Here is a 22,500-nt window from a genome sequence, read left to right as displayed (position 1 = left end):
AAGGCGTGACATAGGGCACCCAAGGGCCACATACCCAGGCTGACGCGGCCGACCCTGATTCTAGCGATTAACTCCCTGTGCTGCGCCAGCTCCATCGCTCCTGCCTCTCCGGTTCTCTGGGAAATGGCTTCTCTTGCTTCGCTTGATCTCTGTTTTACACAGGATTGGCTAGGCTTCCACCAAGCTGCCAGGCGGCGGGGATCGCTGCTTTTAATTGAATGTTCTGATCCATTTATCCTTGCGTGAGAAACCAAGAATTCCGCGGATAGCTACTTATATTCCTCTTACTGAGACTCCGTTACCATCTCGTTCATATTATAAAGGCTTGTTTTTTTTTATTGTTGTTCTATCTGTTCTTCATATATGTAAGTTTTATTTCTTCTTAATTCAATTTATGTGTCTGATTTTCCTCTCTTTATGTAGTGTTGAAGTAAAGCCACAACAGCACTCCACAAAACAGCGGGGCGATGCTCACCGCTCCCCAGGATGTGCCTCAGCTCCCTACACCATAAAGTCAGAGGAATCCAGGAAAAAAGTCTGTTTCTCGTGGACATGAAGAGCGGGAATCCATTAGGCAGCGAGTGTCCAGGCGCTGACGTGACACACTGACGGATGACGCACGGCGGCTAATGGCTGTCCCTCACCCTCAGAGACAACACCCATTCCCGTGACACTCTCAGATTCGAACCCTCAACGTCTGCCTTCGAATCTATATCCTCCCGAACCCCAACTCACAACCTGCCCTCCACTTCTCCCCAACCTGCCGCCGCCAAGACTCAGGGAGGTGCGGGGAGCAAACCAGAACGTCCTGCAACAAAATGGGTTGAATACAAATATGCTGGTGAATCTAAACACTGCAAATATTAGGACACACACAAACGCACGTACACATCCCCCTTACCGTCCCTTACATACACTACATGAAAAAGTTCCCATTACGTCTTGATGAGTCGCAAAGTGACATCTCGGTCTACAGGGAACAAAGATCCATTAAGCGGAGTAAAACCCACAAATAAGGTAATTGATCTGTTCTCTCTCCCTCGACACACGCAGTTCTCCAGACTCGTGCTTTCTCTTTAGTCTTGCTTAACTCAGTTTCATCTCACTCACGTCAGAGGTCACAGCCACAGAGACGCCGCGCGACAAACTAACTCTTGAGGACGACGGTACCCACTCAACTACCGCTGTGGAGAGTTAAGAGGGCCTACTCCACTCCTCGGAGGCGTCCACGAGGATGGAGCGCGTGTTCCGGGGTGGCGAGGGCGCGCTGGCAGCCTGCAGGAGGGGGAAGTCACATTTTCCGTGTCTTTTATGTTCCACAGTCACACTTTTCTTCTGTTTGGGTCCGTCGCTGCCACTGCCACGCTGCCCTGAGGGACGGCTGCTTTCGGGTTGGTCCAGGTTGGGAGGGGGAGAGCGAGGGCCAGCGACGTCCTGCATTAGTCACACTTGCCGCACTCGTGCTCATCTAATAATCGAGTCGGGCGAGACATAATTAAGTAACGGCGATGATAAAGTCACATTTTCTCGTCAAACACCTGACAAGTCAACTCAAATTATGTTCTTCCCTCAACCGCTTGGTCGCCTCAGCGAAGGTCCGACGACTCCCGCGCAGCTGCCGCTCTCCACTACCGTCCTGTCCCCTTCCCGCCCTTCACCCGCCCTCTGCCAGCATGCCAGCAATCCTCTGCCATCCCCCACGAACGGCTATCAGTCCAGGACCACCAAGCACCCTTATTGTTCCCTTTCAGACTTTTACCACCTTCATCCTCCTCTTCTGGACTTGCACTAGCCCTCCACCATCCCCTAGATCCTCCACCACCTTCCACTTGACCTCCACTAACCACCAGCAGCATCTAGCACGCCTCACTGCAAGGATGCTGGAGGAAGACGCTCCCATGAGGCCAAGTCGATGCGGAGCTTCACCATGAAAACACTCTGGGCGCTGCGAACAACAGGCAGCCTCGGCAAAGGTGTTACGCAAGGGGATTGGGAAGGAGTCTCCGAAGGCATGGGATGCCCTCGACTCACCGGTGCCTTCTGCTGCGTGACCCACAGAAAGTCTCGCTTGGTTCAGGACGCGAGACAGTGAAGGGTGCTCGTGGGAGGTGAGGGGTGACAGGTGACGGAGGAATGAAGGTCGAGAAGGATGTGAGGTGGGTGCATGGCTGACGCGGGTGACTGTGAGAATGAAAGGCTTGCATAGAGGAGGTTAAGGACAAGGAGAGAGAGAGAGAGAGAGAGAGAGAGAGAGAGAGAGAGAGAGAGAGAGAGAGAGAGAGAGAGAGAGAGAGAGAGAGAGAGAGAGAGAAAGGTGCAAAGAGAAGGAGGAAGAGAAGGCGGGAGGGGAGAGGAGGGTGACAGCTGGGCCTCAGTTACCACATAAAACTTAGAAAGCGTCAAGCAGGAGACTCTGAAGACACCGCGGGGACTCTTACCAATATTGATATTCACTCAGACCTGTATCACATTACCACGCCAATATGGCCTTGCCGGGAGCCAGACACTCTCAGGGCGCCTCGGTACGTCTTGCAACACGGGACCTCTAGCGGCGACGCCCTCCACGCCTCAACGCCCCCACGCCTCCCGTCGACACGTCCCCATCCGTCCGTCCGTCCCTTCTCCTCACACACAGCGCCGATAGGGAAAGTGATTTAGGTTTCTCTCTTCGTCACTGTGTACAAAAAATTCTCTCTGATGTTCCGTCCTTGCTTTCTTTATCTTTTTCCCATATGGTGACTATTTCTGCTCCTTATTCCTTTTTTTTATTCTATGTATGAGTTTTCTTTACCTTTTTCCTTTGTTATTTAGTCATAATATTTTAATTTATTAATGACTATCTGTGTGATTTTTCTTCATTCACTTTTCATATATTGTCAAAAATTATCCGTCCACATTTTTCTTTTTTTCTTTTCTTCCTCCGCCATCATAGCGACGATTCAGTAAAATAACATTTATTTTTCTTTCCTTTTCGTCCAGCTGGCCTTGAGATCACACAGACACATTTCCCGTCCTCAAAACTCCACAATACTCGTCATTATCACTCGCTTCCTCTTGCACCTTCTTCTCCTCTTTTACACTTCGCTGAAACCCGTATTTCTTTTTTTTCTCTTTTAACATTCCTCCCTCATTCTTGTCTTTCTTCTTTCCTTCTTTCCTTCCTTGCCTTTCATTTATTACCAGCGGCGGACTCCCCTGCACCACACCCAGCCCCGGCCCCTCAGCACGCGCCACCTCAAACACATGTATACATTAGCCGTCGACCACCATCAGGTAGAGCCTCAGAAATCCGCTGCCAAAGTCTTATTTGGCCACAGTGGCAACTTTGCTTTGAGATCCCCTAGGGTAGCCAAATCCTCTTCCGAAGGTGGACTCCAGCCTCTAGGGATGCCGCGCCAAGGAACACGTAGAAGGTGAACTCTCTGGCGACCGTGAGCCGACGAGGCCTTCCACTGGGATCAGAAAAGAGAAGGAGGAAAAGAAGGAAGAAGACGAGACGGAGGAGGAGCGAGAAAGGCAAAATGGATATACAGGGAGCCTTGTCGCTGAAGGGAGAAAGAGAAAGTGACGGAGAAACGCAGAGGTGCGACAAACACTGGAGCCGTGAGGTGACGGCCAAGTAGGAGACCACGATAAGAAAAAAAATGAAGAACAAAACTAAGAAAAGGAAGAGGAAGGCAGCGTTGCGTCACCCGGGAGAAGAGAGAAGAGGAAGAGGCGGTGGCGGAGTGGCTCTGGGACCAGAGAGAAAAAATAGAGAAATGAAAAGTACACGAGGAAGACAGGCACAAGGAAGGGCGCACGAAGGGAAGCGCACCAGGACAACGAGGCCACGAACCGGTGAGAAAAAAAAAAAGAATATCTATCTATCTATCTATCTATCTATCTATCTATCTATCTATCTATCTATCTATCTATCTCTCTCTCTCTCTCTCTATATATATATATATATATATATATATATATATATATATATATATATATATATATATATATATATATATATATATATATATATATATATATATATATATATATATATATATATATATATATATATATATATATATATATATATATATATATATATATATATATATATATATGGGAGAATACTACTGTTCCTGTTTTTGGCGTTCAATATTTTTACTAAATATCTGAGTTGTGTTTGAGTTTTTCTCGATAAAATGCTTTAATTCTTTATGAACTGAGAAGCGTCATAAATATGCAAAAATAAACAATATTACGAAATGAAGTGAAGCAGAGTCGAAAGTTGAGACAAAATACTCGGCTGCTGTTCCTCGTATGTGCTCCAGAGAATCTGAGAAAACCCAACTCTGAATGGCCATTTTGACGGGGTTTTTAAGGATCCTTTTCAGCAACGGATTCTTTCAAAAGGTTTTTACTGCCAGACCTGGGCTTCTGCGGCATAAGAAACGACACACCATCACAAGGCGCGCACAGGTGTGGCTCTGAGCCGCAGTCTGCACCCTGGGTCCGCTCCCCAGTCAGCACAAAGGCTTTCACAGGCTCCCCTAGGACGCCGGTCAAAGGTTCACTACTGGTTTGATTGATTTACGCCTGAACTGTAAACGCTGAAACATAAAGGCAAAGTCGGAATCAGAAGTGCTTACTGTTAACCTGAAGGACCAAGACTTTTTTCTTCCCTTCTCTCACTCTCCTCCTCCTCCTCCTCCTCCTCAGTGTGCAATGCAATAACCGAGGCACTGTTGCATAACTACAACTTTCCGGCACCTCAGTTACGCCCAAAAGCACCACGCGTGCCTAAATGCCATTGGGAGGGCAGGGGTTGTGTCAGGGTGGGTGGCGGTTCACGCACAGGAACAAGCGAGGGGAATTACCATGCCAAGATTCAAACACACAGCACGCAGCCACCGCACTACTGCAAGGCGCTTCATCTTCATTGCTATAAGAGGTTCACGACCTTAGCGCCATCATTCAAAAGTCATCACTCTCTGGGGAAAAATATTGTGCGTTCATCTGCGACTCCAAATTTAACCAACACTGAAAAGAAGATTGGAAATTACTAAGTGCCACAGAGGAGACCACAGGACAACAGTAAAGTTTTCACCAAAGCCAAAGAAACACCACGCCCAGCCCACGAAAAAATAAACACCGACAAGCTCACGCGGCAAAATATTGACGAGGTACAGAGCGCGCGGTATTTCCACCATTCCTAAGATCAAGAATTAGTGGCCTTTTTACACTTTTACGAAGAGGAGCGAGAACCACCAACACTTCATCGCGAAAACACAACTACCTGGCTCCCCGCGGCCGCCAGGAGAGAAACATGAATCTTTATTTAGGTGAAAAAACAAAACAGCTATTATAAAACTCCACGAGCCACACCTAGAGGGACGAGATATCATCACTCCAGTACGTGCAGGTCACAGAATCCGTCCAGGTGTGAAGACTCGAGGTGTCATGGTTGTACTCGTATTCTATCACCTTAATATTATCACTATCAGCATCACCTTCCACTGCTCTAATTCCTCCACTCCACCACTATCAGTCTGACCTTCACACTCCTCCAAACCCTCAACATGAAAGCGCAGCGTGGCGAAATCAAAGATGTAAATATGAAATTGAACTGTCATGGTGGAGTCGAGAGGGGCTGAGGGCGTCCACTCACGAGTCACAGATACTAAAAAAAAAAAGAAAAAAAGAAAGAAAAATAGAAAAAGAAAAAAAGGTGTTGATAATTGTACATGAAAAGAGTAGGTGGTCAGAGTATAAGTAATTGATGGAAACACTCGTAATACTTTAAATTAATAAAACTTTTCATTCCACTACTGACTTTTGAGTAGTGATATGTTGCGTGGGCTTTCTTTTTCCCCCCTTTGGTCTGTCTCTCTTGGACGTGGAAATAAAAAAAAAAAAAAAAAAAAATTGTCAAAGAGCAAAGGGTCACAATACGAAGGAGGGAAATTTGCAGCAGAGAGCGGGAAGGCTGCAGGTGTGGTGTCGAGATGAAAAGTCAAGGTCAAGAGGTCAAAGTGTGGCCACGTGACACCTTCTAGTCATGACCCATTTGCTAACACATTTGATTCTTATATAGTGCAGCTTGTCACTGAGTCCGGGGGTTAAGGGGAGCCTGTGGGTAGTAGAAGGGATTATGATGGTGTTCTATTACGTTTTTATATCCTGCAGTCGAGGTGGATAAATAAATGAGAAAGATTTATTTCACACACTACACACCACACACTTGGGTGCGACTCACGCCCTAGCCTGGTGTGATGGACTGTACGGAGGATCATTTTAGAGCAGAGGACGGGAGTCAGGTTCTAGTCTTTCTATTTTTTTGTCCTTGCAGGAACCTATAATTTTCTTGTCAAACCAGAATAATGGAACCACTCGACCGTGCTATATAAGTACACACACAGACATACACACACACACACACACACACACACACACACACACACACACACACACACACACACATACAAACATACACTTATATACAATACAAAAACATTAAACTAATCTCTAATGTTTCCTTTTAAGGCTTGCTATTACATCATTATCACCTCCTACTGGAATTTCCTCTAGGCACTTTCCCCCCAGTAAAACCTGCACCCCCGCCTCAGGTCACTTCTTACACACACACACACACACACACACACACACACACACACACACACACACACACACACACACACACACACACACACACACACACACACACACACACACACACACACACACACACACACACACACACACACACACACACAGATACACCTTTCAAAACACACTGCAGAATTCTTTAACTCAGCAAATCCAGTTATTATTACTATTCTTAGCTTCACCTTCCATCTCTCTCCCCCACAAAGAGATAAAAATATTACGTACAACATCACCACGATAAGACTTACTCAATGCACCGGAAATTATACATTGCAGGGATCAAGCAATACACAACCGGAGAACCTTCAAGCCTGGATGCCCACGCCGCGACAGGTGCAGGGACGAGACGCGCCACCTGAACACCTGCAGAAGCCCAGCGGAAGTTCACACTCATTCCTCCCTTACCATCAGCGTCTCGCCGGGCATTGGGGGAGATGAGGGAGTGATACGAGAGATGCACAAGTCCTCAAGTTCACCAGTTCACAGTATCACTAAGGGCAGAACACTGAGGGTCATGGTCACTGGGGAGGGTCGTAGTGCAAGCCAGAGGAGGTGAAAGGAGAAGGATCAGTGGGAGAGAAGGAGTTGAGAGGAGTACGGAAAGAAAAGGAGGATGTTCATGGTAAAGTAGATAGGAGTTAGAAGAAAAGTAGGGTGAAAAATTGAAAAGGTGTTGATAAAAGTTAAGTTGAGTGAGGAACAGGAGTTTTGAGGAGTGAAACTGATGTGAGAGAGAGAGAGAGAGAGAGAGAGAGAGAGAGAGAGAGAGAGAGAGAGAGAGAGAGAGAGAGAGAGAGAGAGAGAGAGAGAGAGAGAGAGAGAGAGAGAGAGAGAGAGAGAGAGAGAAAGAGAGAGGGCGAAGATAAGGACAGCAAAGATGAGATAGAGGACAGAGGAGCGAAGAAATGTAAGAAGATAGAGCAGGAAGGGAGAATAGAGAGGACGAGAGGGCGCCACGTTATCTCATCGACAACAGGCCATCAGCGCCCTAATTTCTGTCACCATTCATTGTCCTCCGCTGCCACCACCACCACCACCACCACAACTACGGCGGTCACCTCACCTAACGCACCACCAATTCCACCACGGCACCTTCCTACCCTCCCTCCGTCTCATCACCGCCCGTCAGCCACGCTCCTCAACAAATCATCATTACAAAAGATGACATACAATCACACGCTGACGATAGGCCGCGTCTCGGTGCGTGCTGGATAATTACGCACTGCTCCGACGACGTACCGGGAAGGTCTAAGTCGTGAGGGTGACGGGAACGGCACTAGTGTGTGGCGGTGTGAGGCAGGTGCAAGGAGCGGGAATACTAAAGGTAGGAATGAATGGAGGAGGTAAGGAGTGCTGGGAGCTTGATACAAATAAAATGGAAGATGAATACACAAAGGAAGACAAACAGTTAGCATACCTAGGCTGTTTTGTATGACGGTCCTGCACAATAGCTACTAGTGGAAGAGACAGAATATAAAAGTCAAAGGAGATTCCAGGAAAGTTGAGGTGAATTTGTTGCAATAAAGGTATGAAGAATATTTTGAGTTGTAGAGTAAAGCAAAGGGATATGAATGAAAGACTGCAAGAAAGATGCGAACGTAAGAAAGGATGCAAGCAAAAAATTGAAGGGATGCGAAGATGAGAACTGCAAAAGGACAACAGAAGAGACAATACGACGGACAAGAGTGGACACAGAAAAAAAAATATATGAGAGACACGTGCGAGAGAATAATAAGGGAAAAGAGGTGTACATGGAGTGAGAATGTTGGTAAGGATGTTCAATGAGTCTCTTCTGAATGAGTAAACATGTGGTGGAGGGATGTGGAGCTGGCAGAAATGGAATAGATAGCGGGATAAAGTCACTGGTTTAATTGTGTGTGTGTGTGTGTGTGTGTGTGTGTGTGTGTGTGTGTGTGTGTGTGTGTGTGTGTGTGTGTGTGTGTGTGTGTGTGTGTGTGTGTGTGTGTGTGTGTGTGTGTATTGACCGTAGAGGCAACCCAGCATCAAGGATAAATGTAAATAAGTAACAGTGTGCAATGAGTGGAGGCGGCAAGTGTGTCCCTGAGCTGCTCGCTGCTCGCCAGGGAAGATTACCAGGGCTGCCAGTCTGTCAGCACCGGCAAGGAACGGAGAGCGTCCACACCTGCGACCGCTACCACCACCACCATTACCACCGCCACCACCACCACCACCTGGCCCCCTCCTCCGAAAAAGCAGCATATTTTACAAAATCTTTATAATTTCCCTGATTAATTTGTACCGCCAGACTTCGCGTTATTATTGAAAGCCACAAAAATTGCATAATTGGACTGATCGCATGGCCTTCCTTACTTCAGTGTTTTCCAGCGAGACGTACAAGCTTCACGACGGAAAAAAAAAAAACAATATAATATAGTGCATTAATATCATCTCGTCTTTTTTAAATCCACGCAAACCACATCATTAGACTAACCATCCAACCTTAATCCAGTATTTCCTAACGCGCTCTGCAAGATTCACGAAAAACATTATAATTTCCTCCATTAATAATACCTCGAGTCTGTTCGATGCAATTTGAGAGCTTCACGACAACCCGTACAATCTGACGTTCATTTTATACTTCCCTCTCCTTAATAACTTTCTGGAAACTTGGCGAAAAAAAATGCGCAATTTGCAACAGATAAATTTTGCAGGAAGGTGTGCCAAAAAACCAAGGACGAGTGGAAAAATAATCAATATATTGTCAGATTCCACCTACAAAAATACTCTTGGCCAAACTCCACACTGCCTTACGTACTTATTACCTTAACCACTTTATAACTCTGTAAAAGAAACATTCCGGTGTGTACGTGATACCGGAGAAGTAATAGAGTAATGTTTGTGTTCAGTTACTACCTCCTCCCTTCAGACTGCCTTACCTACTCATTACCTTAACTAATTTATAGCATTACGTGAAAAGAATATTCCAGTGTGTACGTGTTTGTGTTTTGGTTACTTGCCGCGCTTATAATCCCCTTCAATGACGTTTGGTTGCGTATCAATTGCCAGATTTAGGCACATATTCTGAAACACTTCCCCGAGGCACCTTCACTATTTTCAAAGAGCTCTAGTTGAAGTGGCACGGATTTTTAAGGATGTTTCTCCATTTCTAGTGACATGTTAACAGGTATTTTGCATTATCAATAGAAAAAAGTACTCTTAAGAACTCGGCTAATTGTCTCTGTAGTCTTTGAAAATGGTCGCAATGAGAGAAGGGAAGCGTTTCTGAATATGGCGATTATATTCTCAAACAGACACTAGGTAGGCCTTTCCGTCACCGCTGTACCCCGCGTCAATAACACACCAGGAGCACAGCAGCGGCAAATGTTTCTTCGTGTCGTACGTTAAACTGTCGCACATTCGTTTAATACTGCAGGGATTCGTCCGGTTATACGACTAACAACATGTCACGGTTACTTATCATACCACTCATTTCAATCAACCCTACACAGACACACACACACACACACACACACACACACACACACACACACACACACACACACACACAGACACACACATTTCAACAAGGGCGGCACAAAATATTATTCTTTCAGGCCAGCTAATGCACCGCGGCGTTAGTAATCAGAGGAAGGCCGCTGTGTTGGAAGGGTCAGGGGAGGAAACCACGTTCAAATTTGCATACTTCTGTGACACCTGACCTCCTCCTCTTCTTCCTCTTCCTCCTCCTCCTCCTCTTTCTTCTCCTCTTCCTCTTCCTCTTCCTTCTCTTCTTATTTCCCTTTATCCCCTTCCTTGATCTTCTCTTCCGTTTCTTTTCCTTCTCCACTTTTGTTTATATTTATGTTCTCTGTATTTTAATTTCTGTTCTAACTAATTTTCACATTTATCTATCCTTTTCCTCTCATTCGTCTTTATCTTCCTCATTTATCATCTCTTACATTGTTGTTTTAATTCATTCATCATATTTCCAGTTTCATTAATTATCTTTTTATTCTCTCTCTCTCTCTCTCTCTCTCTCTCTCTCTCTCTCTCTCTCTCTCTCTCTCTCTAAGTGTCAGGTGTGTAGTGTTCAATGTGTCTTCTTTTTTCTTTGCCTTTATCTAATCTGTTCTTCGCTCCCTCCTCTAACCTTACCTAACCCAGACTAACATAACCCAATCTAACCTACCCTTACCTAACCTTACCTAACAATATCTAGCCACAAAATGAGACAAAAACACCCTCACATAAGAACATGTACACGATGCAACTATCTCCTTTTTTATTCTTTTCCTACGTCCCTTACTGCTTTTAATTTTTATCGTCGTCATAACTGTGTACCAAAAGAATCGTGTTACTTTAGCTGGAAGGAAATTTTCTTGGGTAAACCTTGGAGGCCGAGGGAGTCGCGCGTGTCTGTGTATCGTGTGAAAAAATTATTACCATAGTTTCCCCCTAAAGAAGAAAAAGAAAGTCAACGCTGCGATTTTTTCTTCATGCCCAGCAGTCACAGTCAGCCGCGTCCCCGTGGCGGCGTGGCTACACCAATCTACAGAGTGACACAGTCCAGTGCACGTCCTCAGACACAATTTGTTACGCATCTTGCTCCATCGCGGAGAATAACGAGTCTGCATGAAGAGTAACCTGCGCGAGGCTTCTATATTTATTTTCTTACATATTTTGTCGTCGCATCGAATTCATACCATCCATTTCTTTCCCGCAATGGTAATTTTGTATCGCAATGATCAAGATGCAGTGTACGTCACTCTTTGGCCTGCACACTTGCCACCTCACACAGCCACCGCCACGGCCTGTCTCCTGCACCGCGGCAACACAGGTGAGGACAGCCATCGAGCCCACTGCAGCGGCCCATCCCAAATACAATAAAATGATCACCATCTTTCCATTTACATTTCTGACGCTACCACCACCACCACCACGACCACCACCACCACCACGACCACCGCCACCGCCATCACCAACACCACCGCCGACGCCTACAGGTCCCCAGTTTCCCTGCGCCGCAACATTCACCCATACAGTCCGCGGCCTCAAGGCTGCCTCGAGCCGCCACTCGCTGGGGACGGCCCTCGCTTGCGTATTCCAAAAAAGAAAAAGTTAAATATTTCACCACCAGGTCCAAAGTTTTTAATTCATTTACCCCAGAAGCTAACGGGAAAAGGTAATCCCAAAGGTTAAGGGAGAGAAAAGGTGGTGGTGTTTATCTCCGTGGACGCCCAGCCACGGCCAGCCAGCGAGGGACTAAAGGAGACACTCAGCTTGGGGAGTGAGTGTGGCGGCAGAGGAGGTAACGGCGGTGGTGGCGGAGACGGCGGCGGTGGAGGCGGCAGCGAAGGTGGTGGTGGTGGTGGTGGCTGAGGTAGTGAGCATAATTTGAAAGTCACGACACTGATTTCCTGCCACTTAAATGCTACATGATGGATGCTGCTTTTCTCTCTCACTGGCACACATTACTTATTGGGTACCAGCAGCAACAGCAGAACACCAGTAGCAGAGGTAGTAGTAGTAGTAGTAGTAGTAGTAGTAGTAGTAGTAGTAGTAGTAGTAGTAGTAGCAGTAGTAGCAGTAGTAGTAGTGCAGCAGTAGCAGTAGTTGTAGTGCAGTTGCAGCAGTGGCAGCAGCAGCAGTAGCAGCAGTAGTGGTGGTGGTGGTGGTGGTGGTGCAGCAGCAGCAGTAGCAGCAGCAGTGCAGGTGGTGGTGGTGCAGGTAGCAGCAGTAGCAGCAGCAGCAGCAGTGGCAGCAGCAGCAGCAGCAGTGGCAGCAGCAGTGGTGGTAGCAGCAGTAGTGGTGGCAGTAGCAGCAGCAGAAGTAGTAGTAGCAGTAGTAGTAGTAGTAGCAGTAGTAGTAGTAGCAGTAGTAGTAGCAGTGACAATTGTACCACCACTAGCATCAGTTGCAGTAGGAGTATATAAACAATGCAAACCTAAGCCGTCTTTAAAATCTCATCAAACTATCATTCATGCATACACGCCACCTCGTCTCCCTGTGTTTCTTTTCATTCCTCTGCCTGCACGAGTGTCCTGTAATGCTAGCCGGAACATTACGTCAAATAGTTTACGTACTTCTTTGCAATACTTTTACTGAATACATAAACCAATAAATGACGAGACTCCTTGATTATTCAGCGTCTTTTAAAACCTGAATTTCTTAATTAAACACGACGGTGGAAATTGTGGACGTTAGGAAGGAGGAAAAGGAGAAAGTGAGCGAGGGAGCAAGCGAGAACGAGAGAGAGAGAGAGAGAGAGAGAGAGAGAGAGAGAGAGAGAGAGAGAGAGAGAGAGAGAGAGAGAGAGGAGGGAGAGGGGGAGGATGGAACAAAGAATCAAATAAGTGAAAAACACCTACACGAACAAACAAACAATAGAAAGAAAAAGAAGAGGAATGGAGAGAAAAAAAAAACTACCTAAAAAAATGAAAAAGAAAAGAAACAGACGAATAGAAAAAAGAAAGAAAAAAAAGAAAACGGAGAGTTTCTTTAACCTTCCGCTATCACCTCCACACACACTCAAACACACAAACACACAGTCACACCTGAGCTTCTTGTCGCCAATTACCACCTACCTCACCTTGTCCCCATCACTCCTACTACCTATCCCTCAATACACACCACGAGGAACACAGTGCAGCATCTTCCCACTTAAAAAAAATAACTACCCAGCATCTTTGAATCCCAGCATCTGTTCGGCAGGTTAACAGTTCCAGCGTCAGTACTCGTCCGTAAGCCACTCTCACCTCTCGCCTCGTCTTGCCTTCCTTCGTCGCTCTCTTAAAAACGGCCAAACAAAAGCCACCAAGTCTGCATTAATAAAACAGCCACCGCGACCTAATACTCACTTCAGCGTTACCAGCGTCATCAAGTTTTCATCCCGAACCCCTAAGCCCTGAAAAGACCCTCCTCCTCCTCTCTCTCTCTCTCTCTCTCTCTCTCTCTCTCTCTCTCTCTCTCTCTCTCTCTTAGCAGGTGGGTGGCTAGAAATGGTATGAAGTGAGGAGACAGACTTGCGGGTTCTGTGAGTGACCTGAGCGAAAACATATGAGAGGGGAGAGCAGCGTGAGAGAGTAATACTTATTGGCCAACTTTGTCTACCTGAAGAAGGCGACAAGGAGTGAGAAAAAGGACACTAAAAGGGTACCACCACCACCTCCTCCTCCTCCTCTTCTTTTTCTTTTTCTTTTTCCTCCTCCTCTTCCTCTTCTTCCTCTTCCTTCTTCTGTTCTTTCTTCTCTTCTCTCTCCTCCTCCTTGTCCTTTTCCTTTTCCTGCGACTACTACTGCTATTGCTGGTGCCGTTGCTGCTGATGCTGCTACTATTACTACTACTATCACCACTACGACTACTACTACTACATTTTGTATATTCTCTAAATCTTTTATAGTTCTGTGGGTGATGGTACTCATAAGAGTGAAAAACTTACTCTCAGTAGTAGTAGTAGGAGTAGTAGTAGTAGTAGTAGTAGTAGTAGTAGTAGTAGTAGTAGTAGTAGTAGTAGTAGTAGTAGTAGTAGTAGTAGTAGTACCAGCACCGTCAGCATTACCACCAGAACCACCAATAACAATGAAAAATCAAGTTTACTCTACGAAAGAAGCTCCGATCCACGTCCTGACTGCTATACAAACCTTCACTTTCAATCAACTACATATAACAAACAGCCGACACCTGATACCATCCTGTAATACCACGCCTGCTTGTATCAAACCTTCAATCGTGTTGCGGGGAGCTGCTCTTTCCGGCCCTGTAGGAGGCGAAGGAGGCGTAGGAGGTGAAGGAGGGGAATGGTGATGTGGTGATGTGGTGGTGATGTGGTGGTGATGAGGTGGTGATGAGGTGACCATAAAGGGTAACATCAATGATTCTAAGTCTTAAGTTCCTGTGCCACCGTTCCGACCCGCCCCGGCCCGCCCCGCTCCGCCCCGCCCCGCCCGCCCCTCGACGTCATCCCTACCCCACCAGGATGTTGTGTATTCACCGCTCCTCTCTCCCCTCCACCTTCCCCACCTCTCCATTTCCTATCCCCCGCCCCGGCCAGCCTCACACCAGGCGGCAGCGGGGAAAAAGAACACAGCAAATTGGTCACTTCGATGGTGGTGATTATTATTAGATTAAATTCCGCTCTCAGCCATAGCGATTAAAATTTTACCTCCAATAAGTGGCTTCATTGATTTGCATAATGGTAAAGTGAAGCTATTTTGTACGATAATACCCCGCAAATTTCCAGTCTTCGGTTTTTTTTTTTTTTAAGCAATGTTTTAAGTTTTACAAGCATTCACATGTATTTGAAGATAGGCAGGTTAGGTTAGGATAGTAATGACTAATACTCTCTCTCTCTCTCTCTCTCTCTCTCTCTCTCTCTCTCTCTCTCTCTCTCTCTCTCTCACATACGTTGATATATTTTACACCTGATTCCTTTATCATAATTTCAAGGCCAGTCACCCGCCGCTGTGGTGTTAACATTGCTGTGAAAGTGCAAGCAGAGCCTCACTTCCCCTCACTGCTTCATTCATATCGCGGCCAACACGAAAATGTTGTGCTGTGAATGATGAAAACTTGACGTCTCGACTTGCGCCAACAACACAATGGAGGATAAAGGTACAATGAAAAATCTCCGCCACTTCCACCTCAATTTTACGTCACGTGTGGTTATGAAGTGAGTTTACTAGGAAGCTCTTGATATTCTTCGGCCAGACACTCCCACATTCGTACATGGAAAACTTCTCTACCCTTCTCCGACTATTCAACTGCAGCGGGAAAACTTTGCAGTGTGGGAAAATGTATATAAAGATGACTCTCGACTTGAACACAAACTCCAACAAACTGAAAGTATGTGTGTGTGTGTGTGTGTGTGTGTGTGTGTGTGTGTGTGTGTGTGTGTGTGTGTGTGTGTGTGTGTGTGTGTGTGTGTGTGTGTGTGTGATATGAAAATAATATGCTGTGTACAGTACCTATGTATGTACACTTGTGGTCAATAAATATCTATCTATCTATCTATCTATCTATCTATCTGTGTGTGTGTGTGTGTGTGTGTGTGTGTGTGTGTGTGTGTGTGTGTGTGTGCGCGCGCGCAAGACGGCCCGGTTGAAAGGTGTACATGAATGAACGCTGAAGGCGAGCACAGATGGAGGGAAGGGACAGGGATGTTCTGGTGAAGGCGTCGGGTGGGCGGATGCCAAAACGTAGGAGTGGGTGTAGGCGTAGAGGAACACAGGCCTCACGCAGGGCACGCAGCGGACCAGCATAGCTGAACACACACACACACACACACACACACACACACACACACACACACACACACACACGCGCGCGCGCGCCTTTTTTTTTCTCTCGTGTTTTACATCAAAGCAAAGTGGAACGCTTATGATCAAACATTAATAACAATATCACAAAACATTTAACAATTTCAGAACGTTACTCTTTGTTTCCAATAGAATTTCTTAGCAGCTTAGAATTAAAGCAACTAATATCAAGGATTTATGTCTGGGATAAAAATAAATTTCGTGCGAAGCCGAACCCAGCGGCGGCGCGGCGGGTGGCGGGTGGCTCGGCCCCCACCCTCACCCCTGCCGGCCGCCAGCTTTGTGTGGCCCACCAGGCGGCCCCGCAGGTGGCCAACGTGGCCATTGTGCAGCCCGACGGGGTCACTCTCACCACACGCCCCACCGGCCCCCACCACCATAACCCCACTAAAGCCACCACTACCGCTATCAACACCCACCCCAACTCAACCCCCACCACCACAACAACCCATCGCCGCCACCACAACCACCGCCACCACCACTACTACTACTATCAGCACCCACTTCCACTCAACCGTACCACCAGCCCATCATCACCAAGACCCACTCCCCCTCACCACTACCTCCACCGCCCCGGACATATCCGAACTCCACCATCTTCACCCTTCACCGCCACCTGATACGCCTGCCTGTCTGCTTGCCTGCGTCCACCTTCACACACACACACACACACACACACACACACACACACACACACACACACACACACACACCTCCATCTACACAAACAGGACATACATCCATGAGTTAACAATATATTAACGTACAAAGAAAGAAGTGACACTAAACGAGCTCAAGACTAACTTATCCACCGGAGATATTTGCAGGCACTAGCAGATGAGCAACGTGGCAGTGGTGAAGAGGACGAGACCAAGAGATAGAAGTAAACAGTATCCGCAGCGCATGACACTTCCTCTGTCTTATGATGAAGAGACAAAGGGAAAAGACGGAGTTAGAAAAGATAAGTTAGAGGTAATAAGAATTAAGAGCAATAGGAAGATATGATTCACGGAAGGAGTTAAGCAGGATAAGACAAAAGGAGTGATTATAAATTAAACGAAAAAAGAAGGGAAAATGTATGGAATAATAAGAAAAATGTTAGGAAGGAGGAAAAGATAAGAGATGAGAAAGATAAAATAGGGAAGACTTAACAAAAAAAAATAATAATGAGGACATTAAAACAAAGATGGAATAAAGGGAAAAGAAAAAATATGCATGGAAACAAAATAAGAGAGAAAGAAGAGAGAAGAGAAAGGAGAAATGAAAGTGGGAAACGACATACGAGTAAGAGACAAAAGAGAAAACGGATGAAGGGGAATGAAGAGGAGGAATGAAAGGAAGTGGAAACTTGAAGGGAGGAGAAAACACGGAAGAAAAAGATTAACACAAAAATAGACGCAAACACGGAGAGAGAGAGAGAGAGAGAGAGAGAGAGAGAGAGAGAGAGAGAGAGAGAGAGAGAGAGAGAGCTAGTGTGTGTGTGTGTGTGTGTGTGTGTGTGTGTGTGTGTGTGTGTGTGTGTGTGTGTGTGTGTGTGTGTGTGTGTGTGTGTGTGTGTGTGTGTGTGTGTGTGTGTGTGTGTGTGTGTGTGTGTGTGTGTGTGAAGGACAAAGGTGTATGAGTAAGGTGTGTTCTCGTCTCCAGGTGTTCTGCAGGTCTCTGACAGGTACACGCTGGCCTTCCTCTCTCACCCCTCACAACTATCCACACCTTGCTCTATATTTCCATCCGTTTCTGTCTCTCATACAAACTGTTTGCAGGCCATTATGATTAATTGGGTTCTCTGAGATGTTTTTCCTTTTAATCTCTCAATGATGAAGCAGATTGTTAAACTGTTACTGGAATCGTTAAAAAAAAAAATGAACATCTTAGTAACGGCTTTCCCCTCTTACACACAAAAAAAACTTACATTCAAGACAAGACGTAAAGAAAATCAGACATCCCAGTAACTTACACTCAAAACAAGACGTCATAATGTTCGAAAATACTGCTTATTACTACGCGCCAAAGGTAAGTCGCGGGGAGACAAGTGCGCAGTGAACAAGAGTACCAAAATTGACAAATCGAACACGAGCGACATGAACTTAGAGACGTATGGGAAGGGAAATAACATCACCAGAGACGCGATACGTATAAGCATCTGAAAAGGCATCGGGATAACCTTGTTTTTACCTCTCAGGGAAGCTGGAGGGCTAGATGGCGGGGCTGACTTGCGGGACAACGACCTGCTGCTCCTTGTCCGTGAATAGCCCGAGCCCCTGTTGAAGGAATCACTGCTCGCGGAGACAAAGTACAGGCGCTACTTGGTGTTTTATTGCCGGAGAGAGAAGCTACTGGTGTAACCCAAGGAAACAAGAAGCGGGATTAGCGTTACTAGGCCGGCGATACTAGTGTTAGGGATGGCAATAGGTAAGCTGCCTCCAATCAAAACTCAACTGAAGCCTAAACCGCGGCCCCCACCCGCAGGTATAAGGCCAAGGGGGACTCCGGCAAGCAATTTCGGTAGAGGCGGCGTGACGAAGGGGCGGCGCGGCAGGTGGGGGTGTTAATTCAGGGACTCCCCCGGCGAGCGACAAAAGTTGAAAAATGTGTCTGGACGCACGCCGAGGACCCGACCGCTGACTTCCTAATAGAGTTATTTCTACCTTGGAAGGAATCGAAATTACCCAAGCGGAGGCGACGGGTGCTCGGCGACTCCCAGGTGAACGGTGCTGTAATTACGAGCAGGTGGGGTGCGGCCAGGTGACCCTTGTCACTCCCACCACTTCAACACTTGTACTCCATCCCCCCAAACTCCACCGCCCCCCTCACACCCAGCTATGACTCGCCTTTTCACAAAACAGTACACAAGCAGCACTACGCGTATACTTCAGAGAGAGAGAGAGAGAGAGAGAGAGAGAGAGAGAGAGAGAGAGAGAGAGAGAGAGAGAGAGAGAGAGAGAGAGAGAGAGAGAGAGAGAGAGAGAGAGAGAGAGAGAGAGAGAGAGAGAGAGAGAGAGAGAGAGAGAGAGAGAGAGAGAGAGAGAGAGAATATAACAGCAGCAAACAAAAGGCTGGTGTAAATACTCCAAAAAGCCATGGCCTAAAACATATCTGTTGACCCAACATACAAAGTGTCACCATAACATAGTTTCGAAAAGTCATCCCTTAAATTCTGAGTATACACTGTTCCTTTTTTCCTCACACCGACTTTGCACACCAACCTGGCCCGACTCATCGCCTTGCAAGCACTAACAACTCCATCTCCGAGGCGTCATCCAGACACAGAATAAGAGAAAAATGAGAGTAGCATGAGACGAGGTAAGGGGGTGACGGAATGTTGGAGATATGTAGGGAGGGAGAAAGGGACCTGATGAGCACGAATTGGTATTCGTATAGAAGTAATGGCACAGATATAGAAGGAACGCTTACCTGAGTCCAGGGATCCCACGCTCTCCTCGTCGTCGGAGCGCTCCCCTGGAAAGAAAAGAAAAAACACGTTTAGTTTACCCTAAACTGGAACACGGAATCAGTTTGTAATTGTACCCTGATTCAGTTCGTGGCAACGCTCAGCACAGTGTAGGCGGAGAGAGAGAGCCAAACCTACACACAGTTTGCTTTTCATTGTGTAATGGGGGAAACTGTTTGCACTCCGCATGGGCGATGTGAGGACAGATCAACGCAAACAGCACAGGGGTGGAGTGCCTGCGCGCACTGGGAGCCACAACAGGACAGAAATGTGTTGCAGCGTGATGCTCTCCTGCCACTGGGGGAGGGAGGGAGGGAGGGAGGGAGGGAGGGAGAGGATCATCCATGGCCGTAAACCCAAAGAGGAAGAGACTCGGTGATGGAGCAATATTCATCCGTGACCCAGCGAGCACAGGATCACCAATCAATAGTATTCGCTTGCATCTGCCTTCATACGAAAAATGAATAAATAATACGGCCCAGATATCATCCTTCTTAATTTTACAGTGCCTCAGGTTACCGCGATGACCTGAAGACAACGAAGACGAGTAAGCACCACGAGGAACATGCTCTGTCACCCCAGAGCCCCCCGAGCAGCTAACACAAAGGGCACACGACTGAACAATCTTTCTGTCAGCTAAAAGAAAATAATTTCTTTCATCAAGATACCTTTTTTTTCCCCCATTTAAATAATTAATGTCCTACTTGAAGACTATAGCACGAGTCGGAACACATTCTGGCGTTGTGTCAGTACAAGTAATTCGAAGGCAGCGGCCGGCGGAGAGTGTTTGGGCGTCACTGGTGTTTTGCCGCCTCGGGTACACACACCCCGTCATCCCGTATTCCGTTTCACAGTGTTCCATTGTAATTTTTTACCTACAACTTCCGGGACTCTTGAAGTATTATGGAAAAAAAGTAAATCCAAACACGTGAGTGATTCAATATTCATTTCAGGCTGGTGTGAAGCTTTCTGGATAGCATCGCTCACAAAAAGCGGGAGGGCGAGGGAGCAGCGCGCCGCAGCCCAGGGACACCGGGCGAACGTCACTGGCACTGAGGGAGGCGTCTGAGTAATCTGCCGGTGTAACAAGATCCCTGGGGGGGCACCGCTCCAGACGACGATCCAGGAAGGGGGGTCTCAAGGGACATATCCCTCCCCTCTCTTCCCATTTTACTCCTCCACCAGCTAAGGCCCGTCCCTTCCCCGCCGCGTGGGCCCCTCACACCCAGGGCCGCCGCGCCGCCAGGTTCCTGCGTCCAAGCCAATAGACTCGCTGATGAGCCACTCTTGGGTCCTCCTCACCTGCCACCGCCGTCGACTCTCCTCCCGCGCCTCCCCCGTCATCCCGCCTAACCACCACCGCCGCCGCCGCCGTCCCTTCCACTCTCATCTTTAATCCCTCCGCGCCACCCTCGCCCTTCCCTCATTTAATGCCTCCTAGTTAAAATTGGTTCACTCCCGCGGCGGCTGGGGTTTAGCTGGCAGCAGCGGCGCCCCTCACGCTGCCCTTCCTCCAGGGACACCGTGTTTGGCTGCTGCTTGCTAGTCACGCATTTACGATATATTGGAGGCGCACGGCATCACAAGCTTCCTCAGCGTTCCCTTGGGGCACTAAATACACTCCTTACAGAACAGGAAGAACCCTAACGCGCACTTCAAACTACTTTCCGCCCCGTCCCTGCTGCGTCTCGCCCCTTCCACAATGCTCCTTGGGGATGCCCTCGCCGCTCCCCCTTCGCGCTCACTCCTCTCTAAACTTCATTACACTCCACCCTGCACTTCACTCCTGCATCGTTCTCCTTTTTTCCCAACACTCCATGCCGCACTTCAAGAAACACTACTACCGTCCTCTTTGTTTACGCACTTCACTCTTCCGTCGCTTCAAGAGTTCTCAACTTCTCACCTCATCGCAACATGTCAGGTTCTGCGTGTATCTTAAGCCTATCATGTCACTCCGTTAGGTCACGTGGTGCGGTCTGGGGGCGCCGAAGGTGGTAAAATAAAGGCTTATAATAAATCGACTGAAGGTTGTTTGTGATTTTCGTTGGCCATTGTTTGAGAGGCGTAGGAAAGAGAGAGAGAGAGAGAGAGAGAGAGAGAGAGAGAGAGAGAGAGTACATACAGCTCTATAACAGGTGAAACTCGAGTCAATAATGGCAGGAGGGCTGAATGAGAGTGAAATAGACACCCACAGGAAAATTAAATGGGTTACCACGTTAAGTACCGTCACTATTCTCTCTCTCTCTCTCTCTCTCTCTCTCTCTCTCTCTCTCTCTCTCTCTCTCTCTCTCTCTCTCTCTCTCTCTCTCTCTCTCTCTCTCTCTCTCTCTCTCTCTCTCTCTCTCTCTCTCTCTCTCTCTGCCTGTGTTGCTGCTGACAAAGAGGGTGGCAGAGCGGAACATCTTCAGGGACAGCTTGGGAAGGAACCATGGAGGAGTACAGAGGGTATTCTTCTCCTGCTGTTCCTTCGTTGCCTTCCCGTACACTGATCTCATGCGCTTCTCCAGTAAGTAGAGTCGAAAATTATGTGAAAATTCTCTCGTCTATGGGACTTTTTTTCTTTTTACGAAATATAACTATTCTCTCTCTCTCTCTCTCTCTCTCTCTCTCTCTCTCTCTCTCTCTCTCTCTCTCTCTCTCTCTCTCTCTCTCTTTCTGTTTTAGTTCATCATCGCCCCAGTATTCTGAAACACTTTGCTCTCTCTCACTATCACTGCTTTCCACAGGCTCAAGTTGGAGATACTCGTGTCTTCAAGGGTATTTTTATGGTTTTGATGATAGATTGGCAAGATTTCTGGTTTATTAAAAGGAGAAACTATCTTGAAAACCTTGCTAATTGTTTCTATGGTCTTAAAAAAAAACTGTCGTAGTGAGAGGGAAGGCGTTTCTGAATACTGGCATAAGTCACACATCTTCATTATAGGATCGCATTCTGAAGCACTTCTTTACACTGAATCCCTACTACTTTCAGAAGGCTCTTATTGCAGCTACACGGGTCTTCATGGGTGCTCTTTACAGTTCTAGTAACAGAGTAACAAGATATCTACATTATTAACTGAAGAAACGATCTTAAAAAAAACCCAGCTAATCATGTATGTGGCCTTTGAAAATAGTCATGGTGAGACA

General features: G+C 47.0%; 1 protein-coding gene across 2 annotated transcripts in view; it reads right to left on the bottom strand.

The window, feature by feature from the left end:
- Positions 1-22,500, bottom strand: part of LOC123513972 (zinc finger protein 423-like) — a 335,357-nt gene that overhangs the window by 229,382 nt on the left and 83,475 nt on the right. For both annotated transcript variants that reach the window (XM_045271489.1, XM_045271490.1), the window contains one exon: positions 19,338-19,382. In XM_045271489.1, the coding sequence (XP_045127424.1) occupies positions 19,338-19,382 (45 nt within the window). The remainder of the gene's footprint in view (positions 1-19,337; positions 19,383-22,500) is intronic.

The sequence above is a fragment of the Portunus trituberculatus genome, chromosome 37 (assembly GCF_017591435.1).
Source record: "Portunus trituberculatus isolate SZX2019 chromosome 37, ASM1759143v1, whole genome shotgun sequence".
Classification (NCBI taxonomy): Eukaryota; Metazoa; Arthropoda; class Malacostraca; order Decapoda; family Portunidae; genus Portunus; species Portunus trituberculatus.
The sequence above is the reverse complement of the archived record's forward strand: the minus strand, read 5'-3'. Positions and strand labels throughout refer to the sequence as shown.